Here is a 26,597-nt window from a genome sequence, read left to right as displayed (position 1 = left end):
GTATGAAAAGAAACAAACTCCAGTTTTTTATTCTACTGCCGCGCTTTGTAAAATCTGGGGTATTTAAAAAATGAAATCCCGAGTAGAATAAATGAATCGAGAAAAAAGCAAGCGAGTGCAAAGGGTTAATTGGCTTCAGGGCAAGGTGTTTTACAATAGGGTGGGCCAACTGTCTTTCCCCCAGGCAAGGCAAATGTCTTTATGGGAAAGATGGCCTCTGCTGCATGAGGGAATGACTTACCACAGGAGGAAACTGGGGTGTCTGGCTTCTGCTCACACTGCTCCAATCCACTCCGTTCTCCCTCTGCCAGAGCACAAGGTGGGTGGCTCCACAGGGAACTTTGTGCATTGGCCCTTTAAGAGGGTGTCTGAATTTTCATCTGTCACTCCTTGGTAGACAGCAACCCATTGCTTTTCATAGCCAGATGTTATGTGGGTACCCTTCTCAGCTGTGGTACTCTCTGCTTGGGGGCCTAGCTTGGGGATTAGATCCCAGAGTTCTCAGTGGCAAGCCCCCACAGCTGAGATCTCTCTCTGGGACTTCAGTTGCTGTCTGTAGGTGCCTGGCCAGACTTTTTGCCCCTTCGCCCTTCCAGCCAGTCTCTATGTGGTCTCCACTTTTGGTCCTCAGGTATCAGTTTTTTCTCCTGTGAGTCTTCCATTGTTTATTCAGGAAGTTTTCCTGTATTTTAGTTGTAATTCCAGTGTGTTCCGGGGAGCATGTCTGTGCTGTATTCACTTACTCTGCTGCCATCTTTAATCTCTACCTTTATTTTTGTCTTAATGAGTTAATAGCATATGGTTGTCACTTTTTCTTTAAATACTATGATGCACTCTTTTAAAACACTGGTGAACTTAACCATTTACATTTTTATGAATAATATATAATCATATATATTATTGGACTAATTTCTATTGTTTAATTTTTCTTCTGTTTTTTTTTTCTTCTCTGTAAATTTGGATTACCCAACTTATATTTATTCTCATTTTCTCTCTCTCTCATCTCTGTTTCTGCTACTGGTTTGAAAGCTTACATTATAGCAGGCGTCCTCAAACTACGGCCCGCGGGCCACATGCGGGTGTTTTTGCCGTTTTGTTTTTTTACTTCAAAATAAGATATGTGCAGTGTGCATAGGAATTTGTTCACAGTTTTTTTTAAACTGTAGTCCGGCCCTCCCACGGTCTGAGGGACAGTGAACTGGCCCCTGTTTAAAAAGTTTGAGGACCCTGCATTGTAGTCTTCGTGGTCACTGTTAATTTTTTAAAAACAATTACTGACGTGTGATTGACATATAATAAACCTCACATATTTAAATTTATGATTTGGCAAGTTTTGACATATGTATATCTGTGAAGCCACCACCACTAGCAATATTTATTGATCAGTTCAAAAAGTTTTTTCATGCTCCTTTGTAATCCCTTCCTGCAACATCTTCCAGTTTCATGTCCTACTCACCTCCAACCTTAGTCAACTACCGATCTGCTTTTGGTCACTATACATTTTCTACAATTTTATATACATGGAATAATAAATGATGTAATCTTTTGTGTCTGCATTCTTTCAGAATTATTGTGAGATTCATATATGTTATTAACTACATTGATTATTCATTTCTTTTTATAGCTGAGTTATCTTCCATTGTATGGATATACTACAATTTTGTTTTTCCATTTACCTATTGATGGATATTTGGGTTGTTCATAATTTTTGGCTCTTACAAATAAAGCTGACATGAACATTTGGACATGGACTTTTGTATTCAAATTGTCATGTGGATATATGCTATTTGGGTGTATATAATTAGGAATGGGATGATTGGGTCAAATGGTAAATGTCTGTTTAAATTTATGAAAAATCACCAAACTATTTTCAACGTGGTGATGCCATTTTACGGTTCTACCATTAGTGTGCCAGAGTGCGAGTTCCTCTGCTTCCTCGCCAGTACCTGGTATAGTCAGTCTAGTTTTAGTCATTCTAATAGGTGCATAGTGGTATTTGTGATTTGAATTTTAGTTTCCTATTGAGTAATTTGTTGAGCATCTCTTCAAGTGATTATATGCCATCTTTAAATCTTCTATGGTGAAGTGTTTATTCAAATATTGTGCTCATTTTTTTCTATTGGGTTGCTTGTTTTCTTATTGAGTTTTGAGTTCTTTTTATATTCTGGATATAAATCCCTTGTCAGATATACAGTTTGCAAATATTTTCCCCCAGTCTGTCTTGTCTTTTATCTTTTAACAGTGTTGAGGATGGAAGTCCTTCACATTGATGTAGTTAAATTTGTCAAAATTTTCTTTTATGGATGTTGCTTTTGGCATTTGGTTCTAGCCCTGTGAACTTTTTTTTTATTCTTGCAAGCATATTAATTTATAGTTAAAAATCTTTGTATGTTAGCTAGCATTTCTGAATATTTGTAATAGGCGTGTTCTGTATTTTTCTCCTAGGACTGAAAGTGTAGTGACTAACAAATGTATTTTTGAAAAATTTTTTAGTTTATAATTATAGGAATTTTAACCCTCCCATTTTTTTGATCTTCTTTGTAACCTATAGTTTACCATTTATATTTTTTCAAACAAACATATGTTATTTATAATGTTTTTGTCAGAGTAAATTAAAGATAATTTAGATCAATGAATAAAAATTCAAAGGACAATTTAATGGGGTAATTAATCACTAATATAGTTTAATGCTTTAATTAATATTGCCATTAGGATTTAAGTAAATTGAATTTACTTTCAGCAGCTATCCAGAAACTTAAAATATATTTGTTATTTTAATGGCCATTTTCTATTTGCATGTTTAATATCTGATGCCTTATCTTCCCTTTTATTTTTAGATCACAAAATTTTTCCAGGATAGACATAGAGCTAGAAGAAACAGACTTCATAAAGATCAACTTAAGAAACTCCCTATACATAAATTCAAAAAAGGTGAATATTTTTATTTTCTAAATCATTACCCTTAGTTTGTTTAAGAGTACATGGTGACCATACTCTTAATACTACCTTTTGAGTCCTTGCCATACACTGTGCCTAACCCTCAGTTAATAATGAATGAGTGGATGTGGGAGATGTTCTTTTTGCTGTGGTATATCCTCATGAAGGCAAGTAGGGTACATTGTCTGCAGAGAACTTAAAAGCAATACTGAACCTTACCAAATGCTTTTTATTATCATCATGTGCTAGTAGTTCTAAACATCAGTGGATAAAATCCTTCTCTGTGCTAGGGTGGCCTGCTCCCACTGACCTCCTTCCCACTCTCTCTCCCACCATACACCAATGCATTAACACTGCATTAACTAAACACATAGGTAGCTATTGGGTGTCATTATGTTTTAAATGCATCATCTCATTTAATTTTCACATTTCTATGAAATGGATACTATAGTGGATATTATAGATGAAGAACTGGAGGGTCAGAGAGGCAAAAAACTAATGTCACACAGCCAGTACTGACAGAGCTGGAGAGGGGTGTGGGTCTATTACTCGAACCAATATAGCTTCTCCTACCTATGCTTTAGTGGGCTTTCTGTGCAGGTATGTGCTTATTAGATCCTTTTGGCTAGCAGTTCCCAGACTTTTCAATTTAATATACCAGTACAAATGTTCTGTTTTTTAATTCAGCAAAGAAAATGTATAGAGAGTAGAAATGAGAAACAGAGAAAAAGTCATTAAAACTTAGTCCTGCCAGATTTTTATTTTTTAAGTAATAAAATGTTTTAAAAACCTCCCATTTATAATAACGATTATTTTATGAAAAATATAAAATTTAACAACAAAACATAGGAAAAAGCATATGTTGAAAGAAAGAGACATTTATAAAAATGCACTGCACTGTTATCACACAGTGAAGATTAAATAAAAGTTGTTCATTGACCAGAAGTAGTTGGCTTTTCCTCTGAGTAAGATGAGTAACCACTGAAGAATTTGAAACAGGAAAGATGAGATCCAAATTAAACCTTACAAGGGTCTTCCTGCTGTTTTGTTAAGAATAGCATGTAGAGGGTTCAAAGGTATAAGCAGAGAGACCAGATAGGAGGCTCCTGTAGTAATCCAAGTGAGACATAAATGTGGCTTGAACTATGGGGTAGCAGTTGAGGAGGTGAAAAAATCTTAAATTCTGATTATATTTAGCAGATGGAATACACGGATTTACTGATGTTGGGAGAGGAAACAAGGATGACTCCAGATTTTTTGGTCTTAGCAACAGGAAGGATGAGATTACCCTAAAGAGAAATAAAGGTGGTTAATAAATGGTGGAGCAGGTTTTGGGGGAAAATGTACAAAATAGTTTTGGACATGGAGTTTCAGATGTCTACTAGACATTATAAATGAGTCTGGAGTTTAAGAGAGGTGTCTGAACTGAAAATATTGGTATAAAGATGTATTTAAATCATGAGAGTAGATGAGATTGCCAAGAGAATGAGTATTAGATTGACAGAAAAATACCAAACATATATTGGGCTATCCCAGTGGTTCTCAACCTTTCTAATGCCGTGACCCTTTAATACAGTTCCTCATGTTGTGGTGACCCCCAACCATAAAATTATTTTCGTTGCTACGTCATAACTGTAATTTTGCTACTGTTACGAATCGTAATGTAAGTATCTGTGTTTTCCGATGGTCTTAGGCTCTACAGCAGCGGTTCTCAACCTGTGGGTCGTGACCTACAGGTTGAGAACCGCTAGCAGGGTCGCCTAAGACCATCGGAAAACACAGATATTTACATTACGATTCATAACAGTAGCAAAATTACAGTTATGACGTAGCAACGAAAATAATTTTATGGTTGGGGGTCACCGCACCATGAGGAACTGTATTAAAGGGTCGCGGCATTAGAAAGGTTGAGAACCACTGGGGTAGCCCAACATTAATTAAAAAGCGAGATGAGGTGCTCGCTTTGGCAGCATATATACTAAAATTGGAATGATACAGCGAAGATTAGCATGGCCCCTGCTCAAGGATGACACGCAAATTTATGAAGCGTTCCATATTTTTAAAAAAAATCGAGATCAGCAATGGAAATTGAAAACGAGTGACCAGTTATACGAGGGGAAAAGCAGGAGAGAATGGTTTACCAGAAACCAAGTGATGCAAATCTGTCAAGGAGCAAGAAATGATAACCTGTGTCACATGTCAAATGCTCATGACAGATAAGGAACATGAGAGTGACAGTTGATCATTAGAGGTTATGATTATCTTAATGAGCAGTTTTGACAGTGGTGAGGCCAAAACCTGATTTTGGTGGGTTTAAGAGGAAATGGGAGGAGAGGGATTGGAGACAGTAACTGCAGATAGATAACTTTTTTAAGGAAATTAACTACAAAGGGGACAGAGAAATGGGGCAGTAGCTGGTGGGGGAGTTTGGGTCAAGAAATAACAGCATGTTTGCTGAAAGAAATTGATGATGTAGGTGACAGTGGGAGAGTGGCTGTAATGTCTCTGAGAAAGGAAGAAGGGTGCACAAATATGTGGATTGGCCTTAGAGAACTGAGCTAAGGAAAGGTAAAATATGTGGGTACAAAATCCTGATAGATGGGTATTTATGGTGGCAAATGTGTAGAAGTGTTCTTTACTTCCATACTTCCCAGTGAGGTAGGAAACACAACCATATACTGAAGGTGAGGATAGGACAGGAGATGTTGGAGGTTTAATAACAGAAAGGTATAATTTCTTCTAGGAGAGTAAGCAGGCAGATGGACTAAGGAAAAATAACATGGCTGCCTGGCAGCCTGAACCTTCTTTAAGGTTCTTGGTTATGAACTGTCAGCATAACTGATTTTTCTCTAGCCATGTTTATCTGTATGGAGTGGTGTTTATTCTTACCATCCATTCTTTTAAAAAACAATGTAAAGTATAACATATTGAGAAAAGTATATGACATATATTTCTGGAACTATCCAGAAAGTAACTGTCTGTCCCCTTCTAGATCGTTATCCTTTTTTCCTCATGTGGGAAGTAATTACTCTCCTGGCTTATGATAATCATTTCATTACCTTTCTCTTAAGTTTTACTATCTATGTATGTATTCCAAAAACAATATACAATCAAAGCAGCATGATTTACTCTTCCCTTTTTTTGAATTGCATTTGTTTTCTTTTAGTAATAGATTTTTTGTGAAATTAATCTACTTTATAGCATGTATTTGTACAGTTCACTCGCTTTCATTCCATTGTATAAATATATTTATTTATCCATTTTACTATTAATAAACAATATTTTGTTTTGTTATGTTTTGAGTTTAGGGCTATTACAGACCACACTTTTAAGAACATTTCTTACATTCTGGTTTATATGAGTATGAATTTCTTTAGGGTATATACCTAGAAGTAGGTTAGCTGGATCATAGGATATACCTATCTTCAATTTTATTAGATAGTGTAAAATCATTTCCAAAGTAATTTATACTTCCACCCATAGGGTATAGGAGTTCCTGTTGTATCACATATTTACTACTATTTTGTACTGATACACTCTTAAATTTTACAAAAAGGCATCAGTTTATAAAGATATGTCATAGTTTTAATTTACATTTTTCTCCTTGCCAATGAGGTTAAGTACCTGGTTTTGTTTTTGTTTTTGTTTTTTTGGTTTGTTTTTTATTAACCAGTTAAGATTTTCACTTTCATGAATTACCTTTCATGTAATTTTTCTGTAAGGTTATCCCCTCCCTCTCTTTTTCATACGTAGGGAGGAATTCTTTGTCTATTCCCACAACCCCCACCCCAGAGTTGTGGTATGTGGTGAATAAGTTCTTTACTAATTTTAACTGTGCTCTTGTTTGTGGCTTATTTTTTCAAAGAACTAAAGTTCTTATCTTTATGGTGGTATTTTTGCATGTTTTAAAAGAACTTTTGTCCTAGCCCAAGATCATAGAAATATTATATTACCTTCTGTAAGCTTTATAGTTTTGCCTTTCATGTTTGGGTATTTAATCCACCTGAATTGATTCTGTAAGATGGGGTCCAGTTAAGGTGTTTAAAGTTTATATTTTAGCCCTAGCCAGTTTGGCGCAGTGGATAGAGCATCAGCCTGCGGACCGAAGGGTCCGGAAGATTCGATTCCAGTCAAGAGCACATACCACTGTTGTAGGCTCCTTCCTGGCCCACGCCCTGGTTGGGGCTTCTGCAGGAGGCAACCAATCGATGTGTTTCTCTCATATCGATATTTCTCTTTGTCTTTCCCTCTCTTCCACTTTCTCTGAAAATCAATGGAAAAGTATTCTCAGGTGAGGATTAAAAAACAAACAAAAATAGTTTGATATTTTACATAAGGATATTCAGTTGCTCAGAGCTAATTATTAAAAACACTGTAACGTTCTGCAGTATCACCGCTGACATAAATCACGTGTCCATTTATGTGTGGGTTTGTTTCTAGACTTCCGTTGGTCTTGTTATTTATCCTTATCACACTATTTCAGTTACTATAGGTTTAGGTAAGTCTTGATATCTGTTGGAGTTAGTCCTCCCCACCTTGTTCTTCAAGAGTTTTTAGCTATTTTTGACATTAGGCATTTCCATGTAAAATTTAAAATCAACTTGTCAAGGCCACCCCACCTCCAAACATATACCCACAATTATTATATATATTTTGTAGTTAAAATATACATAACATAAAATTGACCATTTTAACCATTTTTACATGCAGTTCAGTGACATTAAGTACATTCACATGTTCTGCAATCATCACCACCATCCAGCTCCAGAACTTTTTCCTCTTCCCAAACTAAAACTCTGTACCCAATAAACAATAACTCCCCATTCTCTTGCTCCCGCCAGTCCATGTCAACTACCCTTCTACCTGCCCTCCTCCTCTGTTCCTATTTTTGTCTTCCATTCTTTTTCTGCATTTTGTGGTTTCAATTGAGCACTTTATTTTATTTCATTTTCTCTCCTGTCTTACATTTTTATACTTTTGAATATTTTAGATACTTAACACATTGCAGACCAGTAGTTTTATTGCTAGCTTTACCCAGTGGCCAGAGAAGTTTCTATTGAACAAGTACAAAAACGTTTTATATAAATGTTAAAGGCACGCTTTAAAATTAAATACCCATTGCATTTTGAAGTTATTTATTACATGTTCTTACAAGCTAATATCCTTTTAAAGTATGATACTTTGTAAAACAGTGTGTAATATGAAGTGAGAATTCTTGTGATCCGTCCACAATGTGTTAATATGAGTGGAATCATACAATATTTGTCCTTTTGTGACTGGCTTATTTTGCTTAGTATAATCTCATTCAGGTTCATTCATGTTATAGTATATAACAGAATTTTCTTTTTTTAAAAGTTGTATAATTTTCTCTTATGTGTATATACTATGTTTTCATTCATTATGCATCTTTTGATGGACATTTGAGTTACTTCCACCTTTTGGCTATTGTGAATAATGCCACTATGAATATGGGTCTCTAAATTTCTCTTCAAAACCCTACTTTGAATTCATTTGGATATATACCCAGAAGTGAAATTGGTAGATGATCTAATAATTCTGTTCTTAAATATTTTAGGAACTTCTTTACTGTTTTCCATAATGACTGCACCATTTTACATTTCCATCAACTATGTGCAAGGGCTCCAACTTCTCCAATTCCTGCTAACACTTATTTTCTGTTCTTTTATAAAAGTAACCATCCTGATTGATATGAGATTTTCCTAATGATTAGTGATACTGAGTAACTTCTTTTTTTTTTTTTTTGTTTGTGTGTGTGTGTTTTGTTTTTGTTTTGTTGTTGTTAATCCTCACCCAAGGATATTTTTGTATTGATTTTTTAAAATATTTTCTTTACTGATTTCAGAGGAAGTGAGAGGGAGAGAGAGATAAAACCCCCCCCACACTGGGAATCTACCCCACAACCCAGGCATATGCCCTGACTGGGAATCAAATTGTGACCTCCTGATTCATAGATTGACACTCAACCACTGTGCCATGCCAACTAAGCTCCATTGATTTTTTTATTTTTTAGAGAGAGTGGAAGGGAGGGGGAGAGACAGAGACAGAGAAACATAGATGTGAGAACAGGACTGGGATCAAGCCTGCAACCGAGGTACATGCCCTTGACTGAAATCAAACCCGGGACCCTTCAGTTTTCAGGCCGATGCTCTATCCATTGAGCCAAACCAGCTAGGGCCTGAGTATCTTTTCATGTGCTTTTGTGTATTTTCTTTGGAGAAACGTCTATTCAAGTTCTTTACCCAGGTTTTAATTGTTGAGTTGTATAAATTCCATATATATTTTTTGAGTATTAATTCCTTATTAGATTTGCAGTTATTTTCTTTCATTCATAGGTTGCCTTTTCACTCTAATTGTTTCCCTTGACATGCAGAAGTTTGAAGTTTGGTATAATTGTTAGGTTTTTATTTTGTCTACTCTTTATTTTGGTGTCATATCCAAGATATCACTGCCAGTCCAGTGACCTGAAGCTGTTCCCCTACATTTTTTTTCTAGCAGTTTAATAGTGTTAGGAATTATGTTTAGATATTTCATCTATTTTGAGTTAATGTTTATTATATATGGGTGCAATCTCATTCTTTTGATGTCAGGGTAATGCTGGCTTCATTGAATGAGTTTGGGAGTATATTTCTTCCTATTTGATTCTTTTTAAAAATATATATATTTTATTGATTTTTTTACAGAGAAGAAGAGAGAGAGATAGTTAGAAACATTGATGAGGGAGAAACATCAATCAGCTGCCTCCTGTACACCCTTTCTGGGGACGTGCCCGCAACCAAGGTACATGCCCTTGACCAGAATCGAACCTAGGACCCTTCAGTCCACAGGCCGACACTCTATCCACTGAGCCAAACTGGTTAGGACCCTATTTGATTCTTTAGAAGAGTTTGAGACACAGGGGTATTGATTCTTCTTTGAGTATTTATACTAATAAAAGGGTAACATGCTATTTAGACCAGGTCGACCAGACGTCTTCCGGATGTCTCACTTCCTCTGCACAAAGCCACTGTGGCAGGGGCCGAGGCAGAGGCGGTTAAGGGCCATCAGGCCAACAGGGAAGCAAGCAGTTAGGGGGTGACCAGGCTGGCACGGGGGAACAGGCAGGGACGCGATCAGGCGAGATCAGGCTGGCGCAAGGGAGCAACCACTTAGGGGGTGACCAGGCCAGTGTGGGGGAGCAAGCAGTTAGAGGGCGACCAGGTTGGCGTTGGGGAGCAAGCAGTTAGGGGCTGATCAGGTTGGTGCGGGGGAGCAAGCAGTTAGGGGCGTATAATGCCGGCGCGGGGGAGCAAGCATTTAGGGGGCGATCAAGCCGGCAGGGGAGAGCAGTTAGGGGGCAGCGATCAGGCCGGCAACAGAAGGCAATTGGCGATCAGGCCGTCGGGAGGGCAGTTGGGGGTGATCAGGCTGGCAGGGGGGCAAGGAGGGGCGATCAGGTCAGCAGGGGGGTATCCTGCAGGATTGGGCCTAAACTGGCAGTCACACATGCCCTGAGGGGTTCCAGATTGGAGAGGGTGCACTGGACCTCTAGTCTATATATATAAAAAGCCAGCGACAGGAATGCCATAATGACCAGTCGCTATGACGCCCACTGCAGCCAGCAAACCGGCCCAATCAGGGGTGAGGCTGGCCAGCCAACCTCCCATGGCCCCTCCCCCCAGCCAACCCCGCCCCTGTTCAGCCTCCCCTGCCCCGATCAGGGACAGGGCCAGCCGGCCAACCTTCTGCAGCCCCTCCCCCTGGCTGACCCTGGTCCTGATCAGCCTCTCCCACCCCAATCTAGGGTGGGGCAGCTGGCCAACCCACTCACAGCCCTTCCCCCCATCTGGCCCCGCCCCCAATCAGCTTGCCCCACCCTATCAGCCCACAGCCCCGCACCCTGGCCGGCCCTGCCTCCAATTGCCCCCCTAACCCCAATAGGGGGCAGAGCTGGCCAGCCAACCTCCAGCAGCCCCTACCCCTGGCTGGCCCTGCCACTCCTGCCCGGCCCCGCCCCTGATCGGCCTTCCACCCCATCGGCTCACAGCCCCGCCCCCGGGCCGGCCCCACCCCTGGTCAGCCCCCCACACCTTGATAGGGGGTGGGGCCGGCCAACCTCCTGCAGCCCCTCCACTCAGCCAGCTCTACCCCCAATTGGCGCCCACACTCCAATTAGGGGTAGGGCCAGCTGGCCAACCGCCTGCAGCCCCTCCCTCCTGCTGGCCCCACCCCCAATCGGCCCCCCACACCAGTCGGGGGTGGGCCTGGCCGGCCAACCACCCACAGCCTCTCCCCCTGGCTGCTGGCCTCCGATAGGCCCCCTACCCCATTGGGGGGGGTGGGGCCGGCCAGCACACTGCCCACCGCCCCTCCCCATAGCTAGCCCTACCCCTGATCAGCTCCCACCACCCAATTGGCCCACGGCCCCTCCCCTCAGCCAGCTCCACCCCCCAGACGGCCCCCCCACCAATTGGGGACAGAGCCAGCTGGCCAATCACCTGCGGCCCCTCCCCCTAGCTGGCCCAGCCTGATCAGGCACAATCAGGGTGGTCCAGCCAGCCAACCTCCCACTGTCTCCTCCTCCTGACAGGCCCGGCCCCCATATGCCACTATCAGGGCCGGGTCAGCCGGACCCCACCTGTGCACATATTCGTGCACTGGGCCTCTATCCTACCTAATAAAAGAGTAATATGCAAATTAACCATCATTCTGCCACACCCACAAGCCATGGCCACCAGCCATGCCCACCAGCCAATCAGAGTGAGTATGCAAATAAACCCAACCAAGATGGCTACAGCCACAGAGAGCAGGAGGGAGGCTTGGGTTTCCCAGGCAATGGAGGAAGCCAAGCTTTCCGCCTGCCCTTGCCAGCCTAAGCCTCCACTCAAGGCTACAAAGTTTCAATTATATTAGGTAAACAAATCCAAACAGAAATGGTGGCAGCCACGGAGCTGGAAAGAGCGGGAGGCTAGGGTTGCCCCCGGCAATGGAAGAAGCAAAGCTTACCACACACCCTGGCCAGCCCAGGCCTTCGCTTAAGGCTACAAAGTTTCAATTATAGAAGATATACACAAACCCCAACAGAAATGGCTGCCAGCCACAGAGCGAGCAGGAGGCTTGGCTCTGCTCCAGGCTACAAAGTTTCAATTGTAGAAGGTAAATAAATTCCAGATACCAGGGCCTCCGCTTGGGTCGCCAGAGGGTGTGGCTGGCCTGCAAACCACCACAGGCCCCTTGCTCAGGCCGCCCCACGCCCCAAGGGAACCCCCACCCTGATCCGGGACACCCTTCAGGCCAAACCAGCTGGCCTTCACCCATGCACCAGGCCTCTATCCTATCTAATAAAAGAGTAATATGCAGATTGACCATCACTCCAACACACAATATGGCTGCCCCCATGTGGTCAAAGATCCTACCCCCATGTGGACACAAGATGACCACCACAAGATGGCCAGCAGGGGAGGGCAGTTGGGAGGCACCAGGCCTGCAAGGGAGGGCAGCTGGAGGCGATCAACCCTGCAGGGTAGGGCAGTTAGATGTGACCAGGCCAGCAGAGGAGGGAAGTTGGGGGCAAACAGGCTGGCAGGGAAGCAGTTAGACATCAATCAGGCTGGCATGGGAGTCATTAGGGGGTGATCAGGCTGGCAGGCAGAAGCGATTAGGGGTAAACAGGAAGGCAGGCAGGCGAGCAGTTGGGAGCCAGCAGTCCTGGATTGTGAGAGGGGTCCCAAATTAGAGAGGGTGCAGGCTGGGCTGAGGGACACCCCCCCCCTGCACGAATTTCGTGCACTGGGCCTCTAGTTTTGATATAATTTACCAGTTAAGCCATTTGGTCCTGGATTTTTCTTTTTTGGGAGGTTTTTTGATTGCCACTTCAGTCTCTTCACAAGTTATAGGTTTGTTCAGTTTTTCTTAATAATTTAGTCTTGGTAGGTTTTACGATTCTAGGGATTTATCCATATTTTCTCAGTTATCTAATTGATTGGCATATAATTGTTTATAGAAGTCTCTTTTTTAAAAAAAATTGATTTCAGAGAGGAAGGGAGCCCACAACATGGGCGCTTGCCCTGACCAGGAAGTGAACCATAGGTCAATGCTCAACCACTAAGCCACGCAGGCCGGGCCATAGAAATCTTCTATAATCCTTATTTTTGTGACATCAGTTATGATATCTTTTGCATTTATAATTTTAGCTATGAGTCTTCTCTTTTTCTAGTTATTCTACCTAATGGTTTATCAATATTGCTCATCTTTTCAGTAAACCAACTTTTAGTTTCATTGGTTTTTTTCCTATATTTTTATTATTCTTTATTTGTATCCTCTTCAACTTCTTTCTTTAATGTCTTAATAGTTTCAGGGTACAGGTCTTTCACCTCTCTGGTTAAATTTATTGAAAGTACTTTTTAATTTTTGGCAATTCACATATTTCTATTTTTTTAGGTTTGGTTTCTGGAGTGTAATTTGTTCCTTAAATGGGTCATGTTTCTCCTATTTTTTTTTATGTATCTCATTTTTTTCTTGTTAGAATTTTGGCATTTGAAGAATCACTCATCTCTCTAAGACTTTGCAGTCTGGTTTCAAACCTGTAGGACTTTCTCGACTCAGCATAGGAAGAGATTTGGAGACCTCCCAAGCCTTTTCTGGGTATGCATCCTCTTTGGGCTTTTGGGTGTCATTTCCTGTGTGAAGAAATTCAGGAGCTTGCTCTGGTGTCCATTATGATATTACAGCCTCTCTTGTATAGTACTTAGTGTGTCTGTGGTACTACAAATTTTAGTGCATGGTTGATCAGCAGTCTTTGTTTTCAGGGATCCCTAACCTTGCATCACATTCTTGTCAGTACTTAGATATAGCAAGACAGACACCATTCTTTTGGTCAGCCCCTATAAACTTCTGACCTTGGACATCCATTCTGTACCTTGTCATCCTCAGGTAGAAGACAGCCCAAATGTGCCATGGCAGGGGACAGGGCTTCTGGTGGAAGGGAGTGGACAGTGTCATGAATTTTCTTACTGTGCTTTTATGCTGTTGGTTTCGCCCTTGCCTGGAGTGCAGGAACCTTTTAACTGCTTTTTAAATTTCTCACAGAGGTATTTGATCTGTTATTGTTAAGTCTATTGAGATAGACTTGAGTGTTCATTTCTGCCATCTTGCTGACATTACTTCTCTCCTTCAATTTTAAAAAAAAATTTAATTGAATTTATTAGGATAATATTGGTTAATAAAATTATATAGGTTTTAGGTACATAATTCTATAATGCATCATCTGTATATTGTATTTTGTGTTTACCATCCCAGATAAAGTTCTCTTCCATCACCATTTATTCCCCCTTTCCCTTCTTTAACTCCCCCTTTTCCTCTGATAATCACCATATTGTTGTCTGAGTCTATGAGGTTTTTCTTTTTTTTCTTACTCCCTTCACCTTTTCACTCAGCCCCTCAAACCAACTCCCCTGTGAAATCCATCAGTCTATTCTCTGTATCTATAAGTCAGTGGTTCTCAACCTTTCTAATGCCATGACCCTTTAATACAGTTCCTCATGTTGTGGTGACCCCCAACCATAAAATTATTTTTGTTGCTACTTCAACTGTAATTTTGCTGCTGTTAATGAATCGTAATGTAAATATCTGTGTTTTCTGATGGTCTTAGGCTCTACAGCAGCGGTTCTCAACCTGTGGGTCACGACCCAAAGGTTGAGAACCGCTAGCAGGGTCACCTAAGACCAATGGAAAACACAGATATTTACATTATGATTCATAACAGTAGCAAAAGTACAGTTATGAAGTAGCAACGAAAATAATTTTATGGTTGGGGGTCACCAAAACATGAGGAACTGTATTAAAGGGTCGCGGCATTAGAAAGTTTGAGAACCTATAAGTCTATTTCTATTTTGTTAGTTTATTTTCTTCATTAGATTCCATGTATGAGTGAAATAATATGATACTTGTCTTTCTCTGACTGGCTTATTTCACTTAGCGTAATGCTCTCCAGGTCCCTCCAACTATCACAAAGGTATGTTTTTCTCTCTCTCTCTCTCTCCTTTATACAGCTGAGTAGTATTCCATTGTGTAAATGTGCCACAGCTTGAAAAAAAAAAATATAATTTTAGAGAAGAAGCGGGGGAGGGGGATAGAAACATCAGTGATGAGATAGAATCATTAATTGGCTGCCTTCTACCTGCCCCCCACTGGGGATTGAGCCCGCAACCCGGACATATGCCCTGACCAGGAATCTAACCTTGATCTCCTGGTTCATGTGTCGATGCTCAAACCATACCAGCTGGGCATACTACAGCTTTTTGATCCACTCATCTATTGATAAGCACTTGGATTGCTTACAGATCTTGGCTGTTGTGAATAATGCTGTAGTGAACATAGGGGTGCCCAGAGAGGTATCATTGGGTCATAAGGCAGTTCAGTTTTTAATTGAGGTAACTCCATACTGCTTTCCACAGTGGTTGCACCAGTCTGCATTCCCACCAACAGTGCACAAGGGTTCCCTTTTCTCCACATCCTCACCAGCACTTATCATTTGTTGATTTGTTGATGGTAGACATTCTGACAGGTGTGAGGTGATATCTCATTGTCGTTTTAATTTGCATCTCTCTGATGATCAGTGACTTTGAACATTTTTTCATATGTCTCTTAGCCATCTGTATGCCCACTTTGGAGAAGTGTCTATTTAGATCCTTTGCCCATTTTTTTTATTGGATCATCTTCCTTTTGGTAAGTTGTATGAGTTCTTTATCTATTTTAGATAAGTGGATTGGTGCTTTTTTTGGTGTTGAGCTTTTAGTTAGTTTGCTTGTTTTTATATATTTTTAAATTGATTTCAAGAGAGGAAGGGAAAAACAGAAACATCGATGATAAGAGGGAATAATTGATCAACTGCCTCCTGCATGCCCCACACTGGGATCCCCTAAACCGGGCATGTGCCCTGACCAGGAATTGAACCACAATCTCCTGGTCCATAGGTCAACGTTCAACCACTGAGCCATGCTGGCTGGGCTACTGTTGAGTTTTATAAGTTCTTTATAAATTTTGGATATTAAACCCTTATTAGATGTATCATTGATTAATATATTCTCCGATTCAGTGGGATGTTTTTTCATTTTGTTGATAGTTTCCTTTGCTGTGCAAAAACTTTATAGAGTGATGTAGTCCCATATGCTTATTTTTTCTTTTGTTTCTCTTATCCAAGGAGATATATCAGAAAAAAATATGGCTAAATGTCCAAGATTTTATTGCCTATGTTTTCTTCTGGGAGTAACATAGTTTTGAGTTTAACATTTAAGTTTTCAATACATTTTTAGTTTATTCTTGTGTATGGTGTAAGAAGGTGGTCTAGTTTCACTTTTTGTACGTATCCAATTTTCCCAACACCATTTATTGAATAGACCATCTTTATGCCATTGTGTGTTTTTGTCTCTTTTGTCTAATAGTAATTGACCATAAAGGCATGGGTTTATTTCTGAGTTCTCTCTTCTGTTCCAGTGAACTGTATATGTCTGTTTTTATGCCAGCACCATGCTGTTTTGATTACTATGGCCTTGCAGTATAGTTTGATATCAGGTAGCGTGATTCTTCCAATTTTGTTCTTCTTTCTCAAGATGGCTGTTGCTATTCAGGATCTTTTGTAGTTCCATATAAATTTTTAAAATATTTCTTTTAGTTCTGTGTAATACACCATTGATATCTTGATAGGAATTGTGTTGAATCTATAGATTGCTTCAGGTAGTATGGAAATTTTAATGATGTTAACTTTTTCTATCCATGAACATGGCATATGCATCCATTTATTTGTATCTTCTTCAGTTTCTTCAGTGTCTTATAATTTTCCAAATACAGATCTTTTATATCTTTAGTTAAATTTATTTCTAGGTGTGTGTTTGTGTGTTTTTTTTCATTCACTTGTAAATGGGATTGTTTGCTTAGTTTCCCGCCTTAGTAGATTATTATTGGTGTATAAAAATGCAACTGATTTCTGGATATTTTGTATCCTGTTACTTAAGTGAATTTATCAGTTCTAGTGTTCTCTCTTTATAGTTCTTTAGAGTTCTCTCTATATAGTGTCATGTCATCTGCAAATAATGAAAGTTATACTTCTTTCTTTCCAACTGGGATGCCTTTTATTTATTCACTAGAGGCCCGGTGCATGAAATTCGTGCATGGGGGGAGGAGGACTGTCCCTCAGCCCATCCTGCACCCTCTCCAATCTGGGACCCCTTTGAGGGATGTCCGACTGCCCGTTTAGGCCCGATCCCAGTGGTGGGATCGGGCCTAAATGGGCAGTCAGACATCCCTCTCACAATCCAGTACTGCTGGCTCCCAACCACTCGCCTGCCTGCCTGCCGATTGCCCCTAACTGCTTCTGCCTGCCAGCCTGATCACCCCTAACCACTCCCCTGCCAGCCGGATCGACGCCTAACTGCTCCCCTGCCGGCCCAATTGCCCCTAACTGCCCTCCCCTGCCGACCTGGTCGCCCCTAACTGCCCTAGCCTGCAGCCCAGTCACCCCTAACTGCCCTCCCTTGCCAGCCTGGTCGCCCCTAACTGCCCTCTCCTGCCAGCCCGATTACCCCTAATTGCCTTCCCCTGCAGGCGTGGTTCCCCCCAACTGCCCTCCCCTGCAGGCCTGGGTCCCCCCCAACTGTCCTCCCCTGCAAGCCTGGTCCCCTTCCCCAACTGCCCTCCCCTGCAGGCCCAGTCACCCCTAACTGCCCTCCTCTGCAGGCCTGGTCACTCCCAACTGCCCTCCCCTGCAGGTCTGATCGCCCCCAACTACCCTCCCCTTCAGGCCTGGTCCCTCCCAACTACCCTCCCCTGCTGGCCTGATCACCCACAACTGCCCTCCCCTGCCAGCCATCTTGTGGTGGCCATCTTGTGTCCACATGGGGGTGGCCATATTTGACCACATGGGGGCGGCCATCTTATGTGTTGGAGTTATGGTCAATTTGCCTATTACCTCTTTATTATATAGGATGTCTGATTGCTGTGGCTAGGACTTCCAGTAGTAGGTTGAGTGGTGAAAGTGAACACTCTTGTCTTGTTCCTGATCTTAAGTGAAATGCCTATTGAGTATGATGTTGGCTGTGGGTTTGTCATATGTGGCCTTTTTTACATTGAGGTATATTCCCTCTCTTCCCACTATGCTTAGAGCAAGCATATCAAACTCAAAGGCTAACACGGGCCAAATAAACAAGGCTTAAGTTTATGTGGGCGACAAGAAAACAAAAGCTTCCATTTTTATAGAAATGTAGGTTTATTTCAATAGAGACATGCTGAATACAAAGGGCTGAAATAAATGAGTAATCATTAACATAAAATAATACAATATTTTAATAAAAATTAATATTTTTTCTTGAACATTAACTTACGAGACACTGAATAACTGCACAAATTAATAAGCAAACATTGTAGTTTGTGATTAATAACTATGTATAACAGGTTATTATAAAAATCAAGTTGCGAAATTTTTACTAAAATGTTTCTTACATAGAGTTGTATTGGCCAAGCCGCAAAAATATTTATTGTGGGCTGCATGCAGCCTTTGGGCCTTGAGTTTGACATGCTTGGCTTAATAGTTTTTATCATAAATGAGTGCTAGATTTTATCAAATGCTTTTTCTGCATCTATTGATATGATGTGATTTTGACCCTTCATATTGTTTATGTGGAGTGTCCTGATTATTCATTTGCAGATATTGTACCAAACTTGCATCCCCCGAATAAATCCTACTTGCTCATAGTGTATGATCTTTTTAATATATTGCTGCATTGGGTTTGTTAATATTTTGTTGAGTGCTTTAGCATCTATGTTCATCAGGGATATTGTCCTATAATTTTCTTTCTTTATAGTGTCTTTATCTGATTTTGTAATTAGGATAATGCTGGCCTTGTAAAAAGAGCTTGCGAGTCTTCCTTCCTCTTGAATTTCTTGGAAGAGGATATATGTTAGTTCTTCTTTGAATTTTTGGGAAAAAAAAATCACCTGTGAATCCATCTGGTCCGGGACTTTTGTTAATTTATTTCTGCTTCAATTTCATTAGCTATTATAGGTCTATTCAGGTTTCTGATTATTCTTGATTCAGTTTTGGAAGATAGTATGTTTCTAGGAATTTATCCCTTTAGTCCAGATCATCCAACTTGTTGGCATATAATTGTTCATAATATGTTCTTAAAATCCTTTGTATTTCTTTGGTGTTAGTTGTTACTACTTTACCCCTTTCATTTCTGTTTTTATTTATTTGGGTCCTCTTTTTTTCTTGATGAGTCTGGTTAAAGGTTTGTCAATTTTGTTTATCTTCTCAAAGAACTAGCTCTTGGTTTCATAGAGTTTTTGTATCTCACACACACACACACACACACACACACACACACACACACATAAAGTATATACACATATATATGTATGTATATATGTATCTATCCTATCTAATAAAAGAGTAATATGCAAATTGACCATCACTCCCACACACAAGATGGCTGCCCCAATGTGGACACAAGATGGCCGGCAGGGGAGGGCAGTTGTGGGTGATCAGGCCTGCAGGGGAGGGCAGTTGGGAGAGACCAGGACTGCAAGGGAGGGCAGTTGGGGGTGACCAGGACTGCAGGGGAGGGCATTTGGGGGCAACCAGGTTGGCAGGGGAGAGCAGTTAGGGCAACCAGGCCTGCAGGGGAAGGCAGTTGTGGGTAACCAGGCCTGCAGGGGTGGGCAGTTGTGGGTGACCAGGCCTGCAGGGGTGGGCAGTTGCGGGTGACTAGGCCTGCAGGGGAGGGCATTTGGGGGCAACCAGGCTGGCAGGGGAGAGCGGTTAGGGCAACCAGGCCTGCAGGGGAGGGCAGTTAGGGGTGGGCAGTTGGGGGGAGACCAGGCCTGCAGGGCAGTGGTTAGGGGGTGATCAGGCTGGCAGGCAGAAGCAGTTAGGGGCAATCAGCAGGCAGGCAGGTGAGTGGTTGAGAGCCAGCAGTCCTGGATTGTGACAGGCAGTCGGACATCCCTCGAGGGTTCCCAGATTAGAGAGGGTGCAGGCTGAGCTGAGGGACACCCCCTCCCATGCACAAATTTTGTGCACTGGGCCTCTAGTGAGTGAGTGTGTGTGTGTGTGTGTGTGTGTGTATGTGTATATATATGTGTGTGTGTGTGTGTGTGTGTGTGTGTGTATGTGTATATATAATATATTTGAGGCCAGGTACATGAATTTGTGCATGGGTGGGGTCCAGCCAGCCTGGCCCCAATCGGGGCAGATTGGGACTGGGCCTGTCAGGAGGACGAGATGGCGGGAGGTTGGCCGGCCATCCCGCCCCAATCAGGGCCTGATCAGGGCCGGGCTGGCTGGGGGAAGGGGCCGTGGGTGATTGGCCAGCGCACCCTGCCCGATTGGGGTTGGGGGGCCAATTGGGGGCGGGGTTAGCCATGGGGAAGAGCTGTGGACAGTGGGCCGGCCGGCTGGCCGGCCCCACCCCTGAATTGGGTGGGGGGGCCAATCTGGGGTGGAACCAGGTGGGGAGAGGGGCTGGAGGAGGTTGGCAGGCTGGCCTCGCCCCCTGTTGGGGTTGGGGAGTCGATCAGAGGTGGGGCCAGCAGCGGGGAGGTGCTGTGGGCTGATCAGGGTGGTGGGGGCCCATCGGGGACATGGCTAGCTGGGAGGAGGGGCTTCGGGAGGTTGGCCGGCCAGCCCACCCCTGATCAGCCGGTTCACTGGCCACAGTGGGCATCATAGTGACCGGTCATTATGGCCGTCACGGTCGCTGGCTTATTATATACATAGGTATCTGTGTCACTTATTTCTGTTCTGATCTTTATTATTTCCTTTTCTTTTTTTACTAAGTTTGGGCTTTGTTTGTTCTTTTTTCCGTTCCTATAAGTATAACTTTAGCTTAGAGATTTTTGTTTCTTGAGGTTGGTGTAATCCTATGAATTTTCCTTAGTGCTGCTTTCACTGTGTCCCATAGATTTGTGGGTTGTTTTGTTCTCATTTTTTTTATTTTGTTTGTTTCAAGATATCTTTTGATTTCTTCCTTGACCTCATTGTTAAACCAGTCATTGTTCAGTAAGCTTTTGTTTATCCTCCATGACTTGGTGTGTTTTTCAGTTTTTTTCTTGTGATTAATTTCTAGTTTCATACCATTATGGTCAGAGAAAATGCTTCATATGATCTCAGTCTTCTTAAATTTATTGAGACTGGTTTTGTGTCCTAGAATTTGGTTCATGTGCACTTGAAAAGCATCTATATTCTGATGCTCTGAAGTTGTTAATTAAATTCATCTCATTTAGTGAGTCATTTAAGGCCACCATCTCCTTGTTGATTTTCAGTCTAGAATGTCTATCCACTGATGTCTATGGGGTGCTAAAATCCCCTACTATGACTGTATTACTGTCTGTCTCCCTTTATGTACAAGATTTGCTTTTTATTTAGATGCTCTTATGTTTTGTGCATAAATGTTTACAAGAAATCTTTAAAACATTTCCTCCTGATGGATTGCTCCCTTTATCATTCTCTTACTATAGACTTTATCATTCTCTTACTATAGACTTTGTTTTAAAGTCTATTTTGTCAGAAGTAAGTATTGCTACCCCAGCTCTTTGTTCCTATTTTCATGAAAATTTTTTTTCATCCCTTTACTTTTAGTCAGTGTATCTTTCATTCTGAGGTGGGTCCTTTTATGCAGCATATACAGGGTGTCCCAAAAATGCACATATACTTTAAATAATTATAAAGGCAGTGTTTATTAAAATACATTTCATTTTAAAATAAAATGTAATAGAATCTACAAAGTGTGTATACATTTTTGGGGGATACCCAGTATATACTTCTTGTCTTTTTTCTTTTTAAAAAAAAATATTTTATTGATTTTTTTACAGAGAGGAAGGGAAAGGGATAGAGAGGTAGAAACATCGATGAGAGAGAAACATCGATCAGCTGCCTCATGTACACCTCCTACTGGGGATGTGCCCGCAACCAAGGTACATGCCCTTGACCGGAATTGAACCTGGGACCCTTGAGTCCGCAGGCTGATGCTCTATCCACTGAGCCAAACGGTTAGGGCTACTTCTGCTTTTCTTATCCATTCAGCTACCCTATGTCTTTTGATTGGAGCATTTTATCCATTTACCTTTAGAGTGATTATTGATAGGTATGTATTTATTTCCATTTTATTCTTTTAACTATGTTTCTCTGTTTACTTTTTCTTCTTCTTAAAGAAGACCTTTTAACATTTCTTTTAAAACTAATTTAGCTTTTTCTTGTCTGAGAAGCTCTTTATTTCTCCAATTTTAAATGATAGCCTTGCTGGGTAGTCTTGGTTGTAGGTCCTTGCTTTTCATGATTTTGAGTATTTCATGTTCATCTCTTCTGGACTGAAATGTTTCTGTTGACAAATTACAGACAGTCTAATGGGAGCTCCTTTGTAAGTAGCTACCTGTCTTTCTCTTGCTGTTTTTAAGATGTTCTCTTTGTCTTTAACCTCTGCCATATTATTATGATGTGTCTTGGTATGGGCTTCTTTGGGTTCATCTTGTTTGGGACTCTGCGCTTCCTGGACTTGTGTGTCTTTTTCTTTTACCAGGTTAGGGAAGTTTTCAGTCATTATTTCTTAAATAGGTCCTTGATCTTTGCTTTCTCTCTTTTCCTTCTGTTACCCCTATGATGCATATATTGTTACTCTTCATGTTGTTTCAAAGGTCCCTTAAACTATCCTCATTTTTGTAAAATTCTTTTTTCATTTTACTGCTCTAATTTTGTGTTTTCTGTTGCCTTGTCTTCCATATTGATGATTCTGTCTTCTGCTTCATCCAACGTACTATTTATTCCTTCTAGTGTGTTCTTCATTTCAGATTTTGTCTTCTTTATTTCTGACTGGTTCTTTTTATGGCTTCTGTGTTCTTTTTCATGCTGTTGTACTTCTAAGTTCCTTGAGCATCCTTATAACCATTGCTTTGAAGTTTAGAGTATCTGGTAAATTGCCTGCCTCCATTTCATGCAGATCTTTTTTAAAGATTTCTCCTGTTCATTTGGGCATGTTTCTTTGTCTCCCCATTTTGGCTGTCCTTTTGTGTTTGTATATATTAGGTAGATATGCTATGACTCCCAGTTTTGGTATGGTGGCCTTCTGTAGTAGGTATCCCCTGGGACCCAGCGGCACAGTCTCCTTGATCACCTGAGCTGGGTGTTCCGTGAATGTCCCTGATGTGGGTTATGTGGGCCCTCCTGTTGTAATCGAGCCTTGATTACTATTGGCCCATTCATGCATGGGGTTGACCCTCAGGCAGGCTGACTGTGAGGATCAATCCTGAACACAGTGTACAAACTGTTGTGCAGGTGCTACACATGAAACAGAATTTGTCTCAGCATGGTCTGGTACCTGCCCAGATCTCCCTGTGTATATGCCACTAGTGAAGCTAATTGGATCCTGCTCTGATGTTGTCTGCAGGTGGCCACTCTATGTTTTTGGTCTTGGGCCTCTTGGTAGGGATTCTGGGGCTGGCCAATACCAGACACTGTCTGTGACTGGCTCTAGCAACCTGTTTGGAGCTACAAAGTGATCTACATTTTGTGGTCATCTCTGCTAGACCTGGGTCTTCATGAGAAGAATCAAGCTGTGCACTAAGGCTGGCTTTTACCAGCACTGGGCTCAGGGAAAGGTCGGCAGAAGCCCCAAGGCACCCTGAGATCTACCTCCAGCTGCCTGAGTTTATCGAGTATAAACAGACCAAGATTTGGTCATGTGAAGGGAGGGTTCTTCCACCACTTGGGCTTGTAAGAGAAAAATGGCTCCTGTCCTAGAGCCACACAACTCTGTCTCAGATTCTCCCAGGTATTGATTTCAGCAGGAGTCGAGATGATGGGGCTAGTGGATCTCCCATGATGGGGAGATCTTTTTCAAAGATTTCTCCTGTTCCTTCATTTGGGCCATGTTTCTTTGTCTTCCCATTTTGGCTGCCCTTTTGTGTTTGTTTCTATAATCAGGCTTGGGGAAAGTTGTGGGATGTGGCCCTGGCCCCAGAACCACACAACTCAGTTTGTCCCAGATTCTGCCCAGACCTCAGAGAGCAGAGCCACCAGGAGTTGGATAGGGTTGCCAGGAGCCTGGAGTTTGGGGACAGTAAATCTCCCATTTGCTGAAAACTCCAGTCAGGTCCCTGGGAACATGGGAGGAATAACCTTGCCCCAAAGCCACACAATACAATACACCTAGTGTACTGTAGTGTCACTGATACTTCCTGAGTCTGCCCAGACCTCTACATCCCGACCCAGGCAGCTGTAACTTTTCAACAGGGCTCCACAGAGTGGGACAACAAGGAGTCAGGAGGTAGGGACTATTGCATTCCCCATGTTGATTCGATATGGAGGGGCATGCTCCGCCCAAGAAAGATGGCATCGGCAGTGTGGCAGAGTGACTCAGCACGGGAGTCCTGGAAGCTGTCCCTTTCAGTACTCTCCCCAGAGCCACAAACCCCCGTGTCTCCTCACTTGACTCTATTCTGCTTCACCCTCCCTCTGTCAGAGCCCAGGGTGAGTGGCTGCAAATGAGATTTTGTGCATTGTCCCTTCTCCATGGTGGACAGAATCCCCAGATTTTCATAGCCAGATGTTATGTGGGTGCCTCTTCCCAGCTCTGGTTCTCTGGGTTGGGGAGCCCAGTTTGGGATTGAGAACTCATACTCCTCAGTGTTTTGCAACTGAGATATCCCTCCTGAATCTCAGGTGTTGCCCATGGGGACAGGGCCGGCCCCCTTTGTATAACCATCCTTCCTACCAGTCTTGATGTGGCTTTTTCTGTAAATCCTTGGTTGGTCCTGGGAGGAGGTGAGTGTAACATCCACCTACTCTGCTGCCATCTTTTATCACTCTTCTTCACTTTTGAAGGACAGTTTTGCAGGGTACAGAATTCTAGGTTGGTGGTTTTCACCCCTAACACCTTATACACTGAGTGGCCAGATTATTATCCTATATAATAAAAGGCTAATATGCAAACTGTCCCCTCAACCAGTTCAACCAGCAGGCAGGTCAGCCAACCGCCCATGTCCCCTCCACCGGCCAGGCTGGCCAGACCCCACCCATGCACGAATTCATGCACCGGGCTTCTAATATATATCATATACATACACACACAGAGTGGCCATATTATTATGTGTTCAGAGATCATAATAATCTGGCCACACAGTGTATATTTCCCTTCACTCTCTTGCTTGAATGATTTCTGAGGAGAATTAGAGGTAATTATTTCTGTCCTGTATAGGTAAGATTTTTAAAAACTCTGGCTCTTCAACATTATTTGTCTTGATTTTTTTTTGCAGTTTGAATATGATACGCCTAGTGTAGTGATTTTTGGCATTTATCTTTTATGTTGTATGATCTTCCTGAATTTGTTGTTTGCTGTCTTGCATTCACATGAAGAAATTCTCAATCATCCTTACTTCAAATGTTGCTTCTGCTCCTTCTAATTCTGGTCTTCCATTATGCATATGCTACACCGTTTTTTTAAAAGTTGTCCTACAGTTCTCTGATTTGTTTTCTAGTCTTTTTCTTTTCAGTTTTGTAGGTTTCTAATGATATATTCTGAAGCTCAGACTCTTTCTTCAGCAGTGTGCAGTCTACTGAACCCATTAAAGGCATTTTTCATTTCTGTTAAGAGTTTTGTTATTTTTTTACTTCTAAGGGTTTCTTTTTACTTCTTACGATTTCCATCTATCTGCCTACATTTTGTTCTTGCATGCTGTCTGCTTTATCTATCAGGTGCCTTAGCATATTAATCACAGTTGTTTTAAATGCATGGTCTGATAATGCCTATATCCCTGCCATATCTTTAGTTGTGATGTTTGCTATGTCTCTTCAAATTGGTTCTTTGCCTTTTGAGTGAAAGGAACTCTAGTAAATAGGTCGTTAGTGGTATGATGTAAAGGTGTTGAGGATGGGAAGAGTCCATAGTCCTATGATTGTCTCAGTGTTTTTGTCAGCCTGTGGCTTTGAGCTGTGAACTTCACCAGTGCCTCTGTTTTTCCCAGCCTTTGGTGGGACCTGATAGCTGCAGAAATATTTCCCTTCTCCCACACAAAAGGCTGGAGTTGAGTTTTTCCCTGTGTCAGACTCTGATTAAAAACAAAAACCTGGTAGGTTATTATCTGGTTAGTTTCTCTTGAGGGCAGGATTGTTAAGAACAGAATTTTCTGGTATATTTCAAAATGGCCACTTTCCCTTTGCCCCCCACAAGAAGCTCAAAGGATTTTTTAAAATATTTTTTTCAGAGAGGAAGGGAGAGGGCAACAGAGATAGAAACATCATGATGATGAGTTAGAATCACTGACCAGCTGGCTCCTTCATGTCCCCTACTGGAATTGAGGCTTCAACCTAGGCATGTGTCCTGACCGGGAATCAAACTGTGACCTCCTACTTCATAGGTCGGGGCTCAACCACCGAGCCACACCGGCTGGGCTCAAGGGGATGTTTTTTTCTCTCCAGTATTCACTATAAGAACCTGATAGAGCTCCACAAGGTAAACTCACAAAAATGTTCAGGCTCCCCTGGAATTTTAAACTCTCAGACTTGTACAAACTGAACCACTGGCAATTCATCTCCTACTGTGGTACTGGGTTCCATGCAAGTTTCTACTCAGGGAGTTTCTGCTCTGATACGTAGTGATCTTCTCTTCCTATCTGTACAT

The 26,597-nt window shown here is 41.9% G+C and overlaps 1 protein-coding gene and 1 non-coding gene across 5 annotated transcripts in view; both read left to right on the top strand.

Annotated features, from left to right (window-relative positions):
• The window catches only part of RNF13 (ring finger protein 13), a 185,884-nt gene that overhangs the window by 146,953 nt on the left and 12,334 nt on the right, over window positions 1-26,597 (top strand). For all 4 annotated transcript variants that reach the window (XM_054714101.1, XM_054714102.1, XM_054714099.1 and 1 more), the window contains one exon: window positions 2,838-2,931. In XM_054714101.1, coding sequence (XP_054570076.1) covers window positions 2,838-2,931 — 94 coding nt within the window. The remainder of the gene's footprint in view (window positions 1-2,837; window positions 2,932-26,597) is intronic.
• Window positions 4,892-4,998, top strand: LOC114229134 (U6 spliceosomal RNA). The gene has a single exon (XR_003615226.2). It is a non-coding gene; the product is annotated as a U6 spliceosomal RNA (small nuclear RNA).

This window comes from Eptesicus fuscus, chromosome 3, assembly GCF_027574615.1.
Source record: "Eptesicus fuscus isolate TK198812 chromosome 3, DD_ASM_mEF_20220401, whole genome shotgun sequence".
In the NCBI taxonomy this organism is placed as follows: Eukaryota; Metazoa; Chordata; class Mammalia; order Chiroptera; family Vespertilionidae; genus Eptesicus; species Eptesicus fuscus.
The sequence above is the reverse complement of the archived record's forward strand: the minus strand, read 5'-3'. Positions and strand labels throughout refer to the sequence as shown.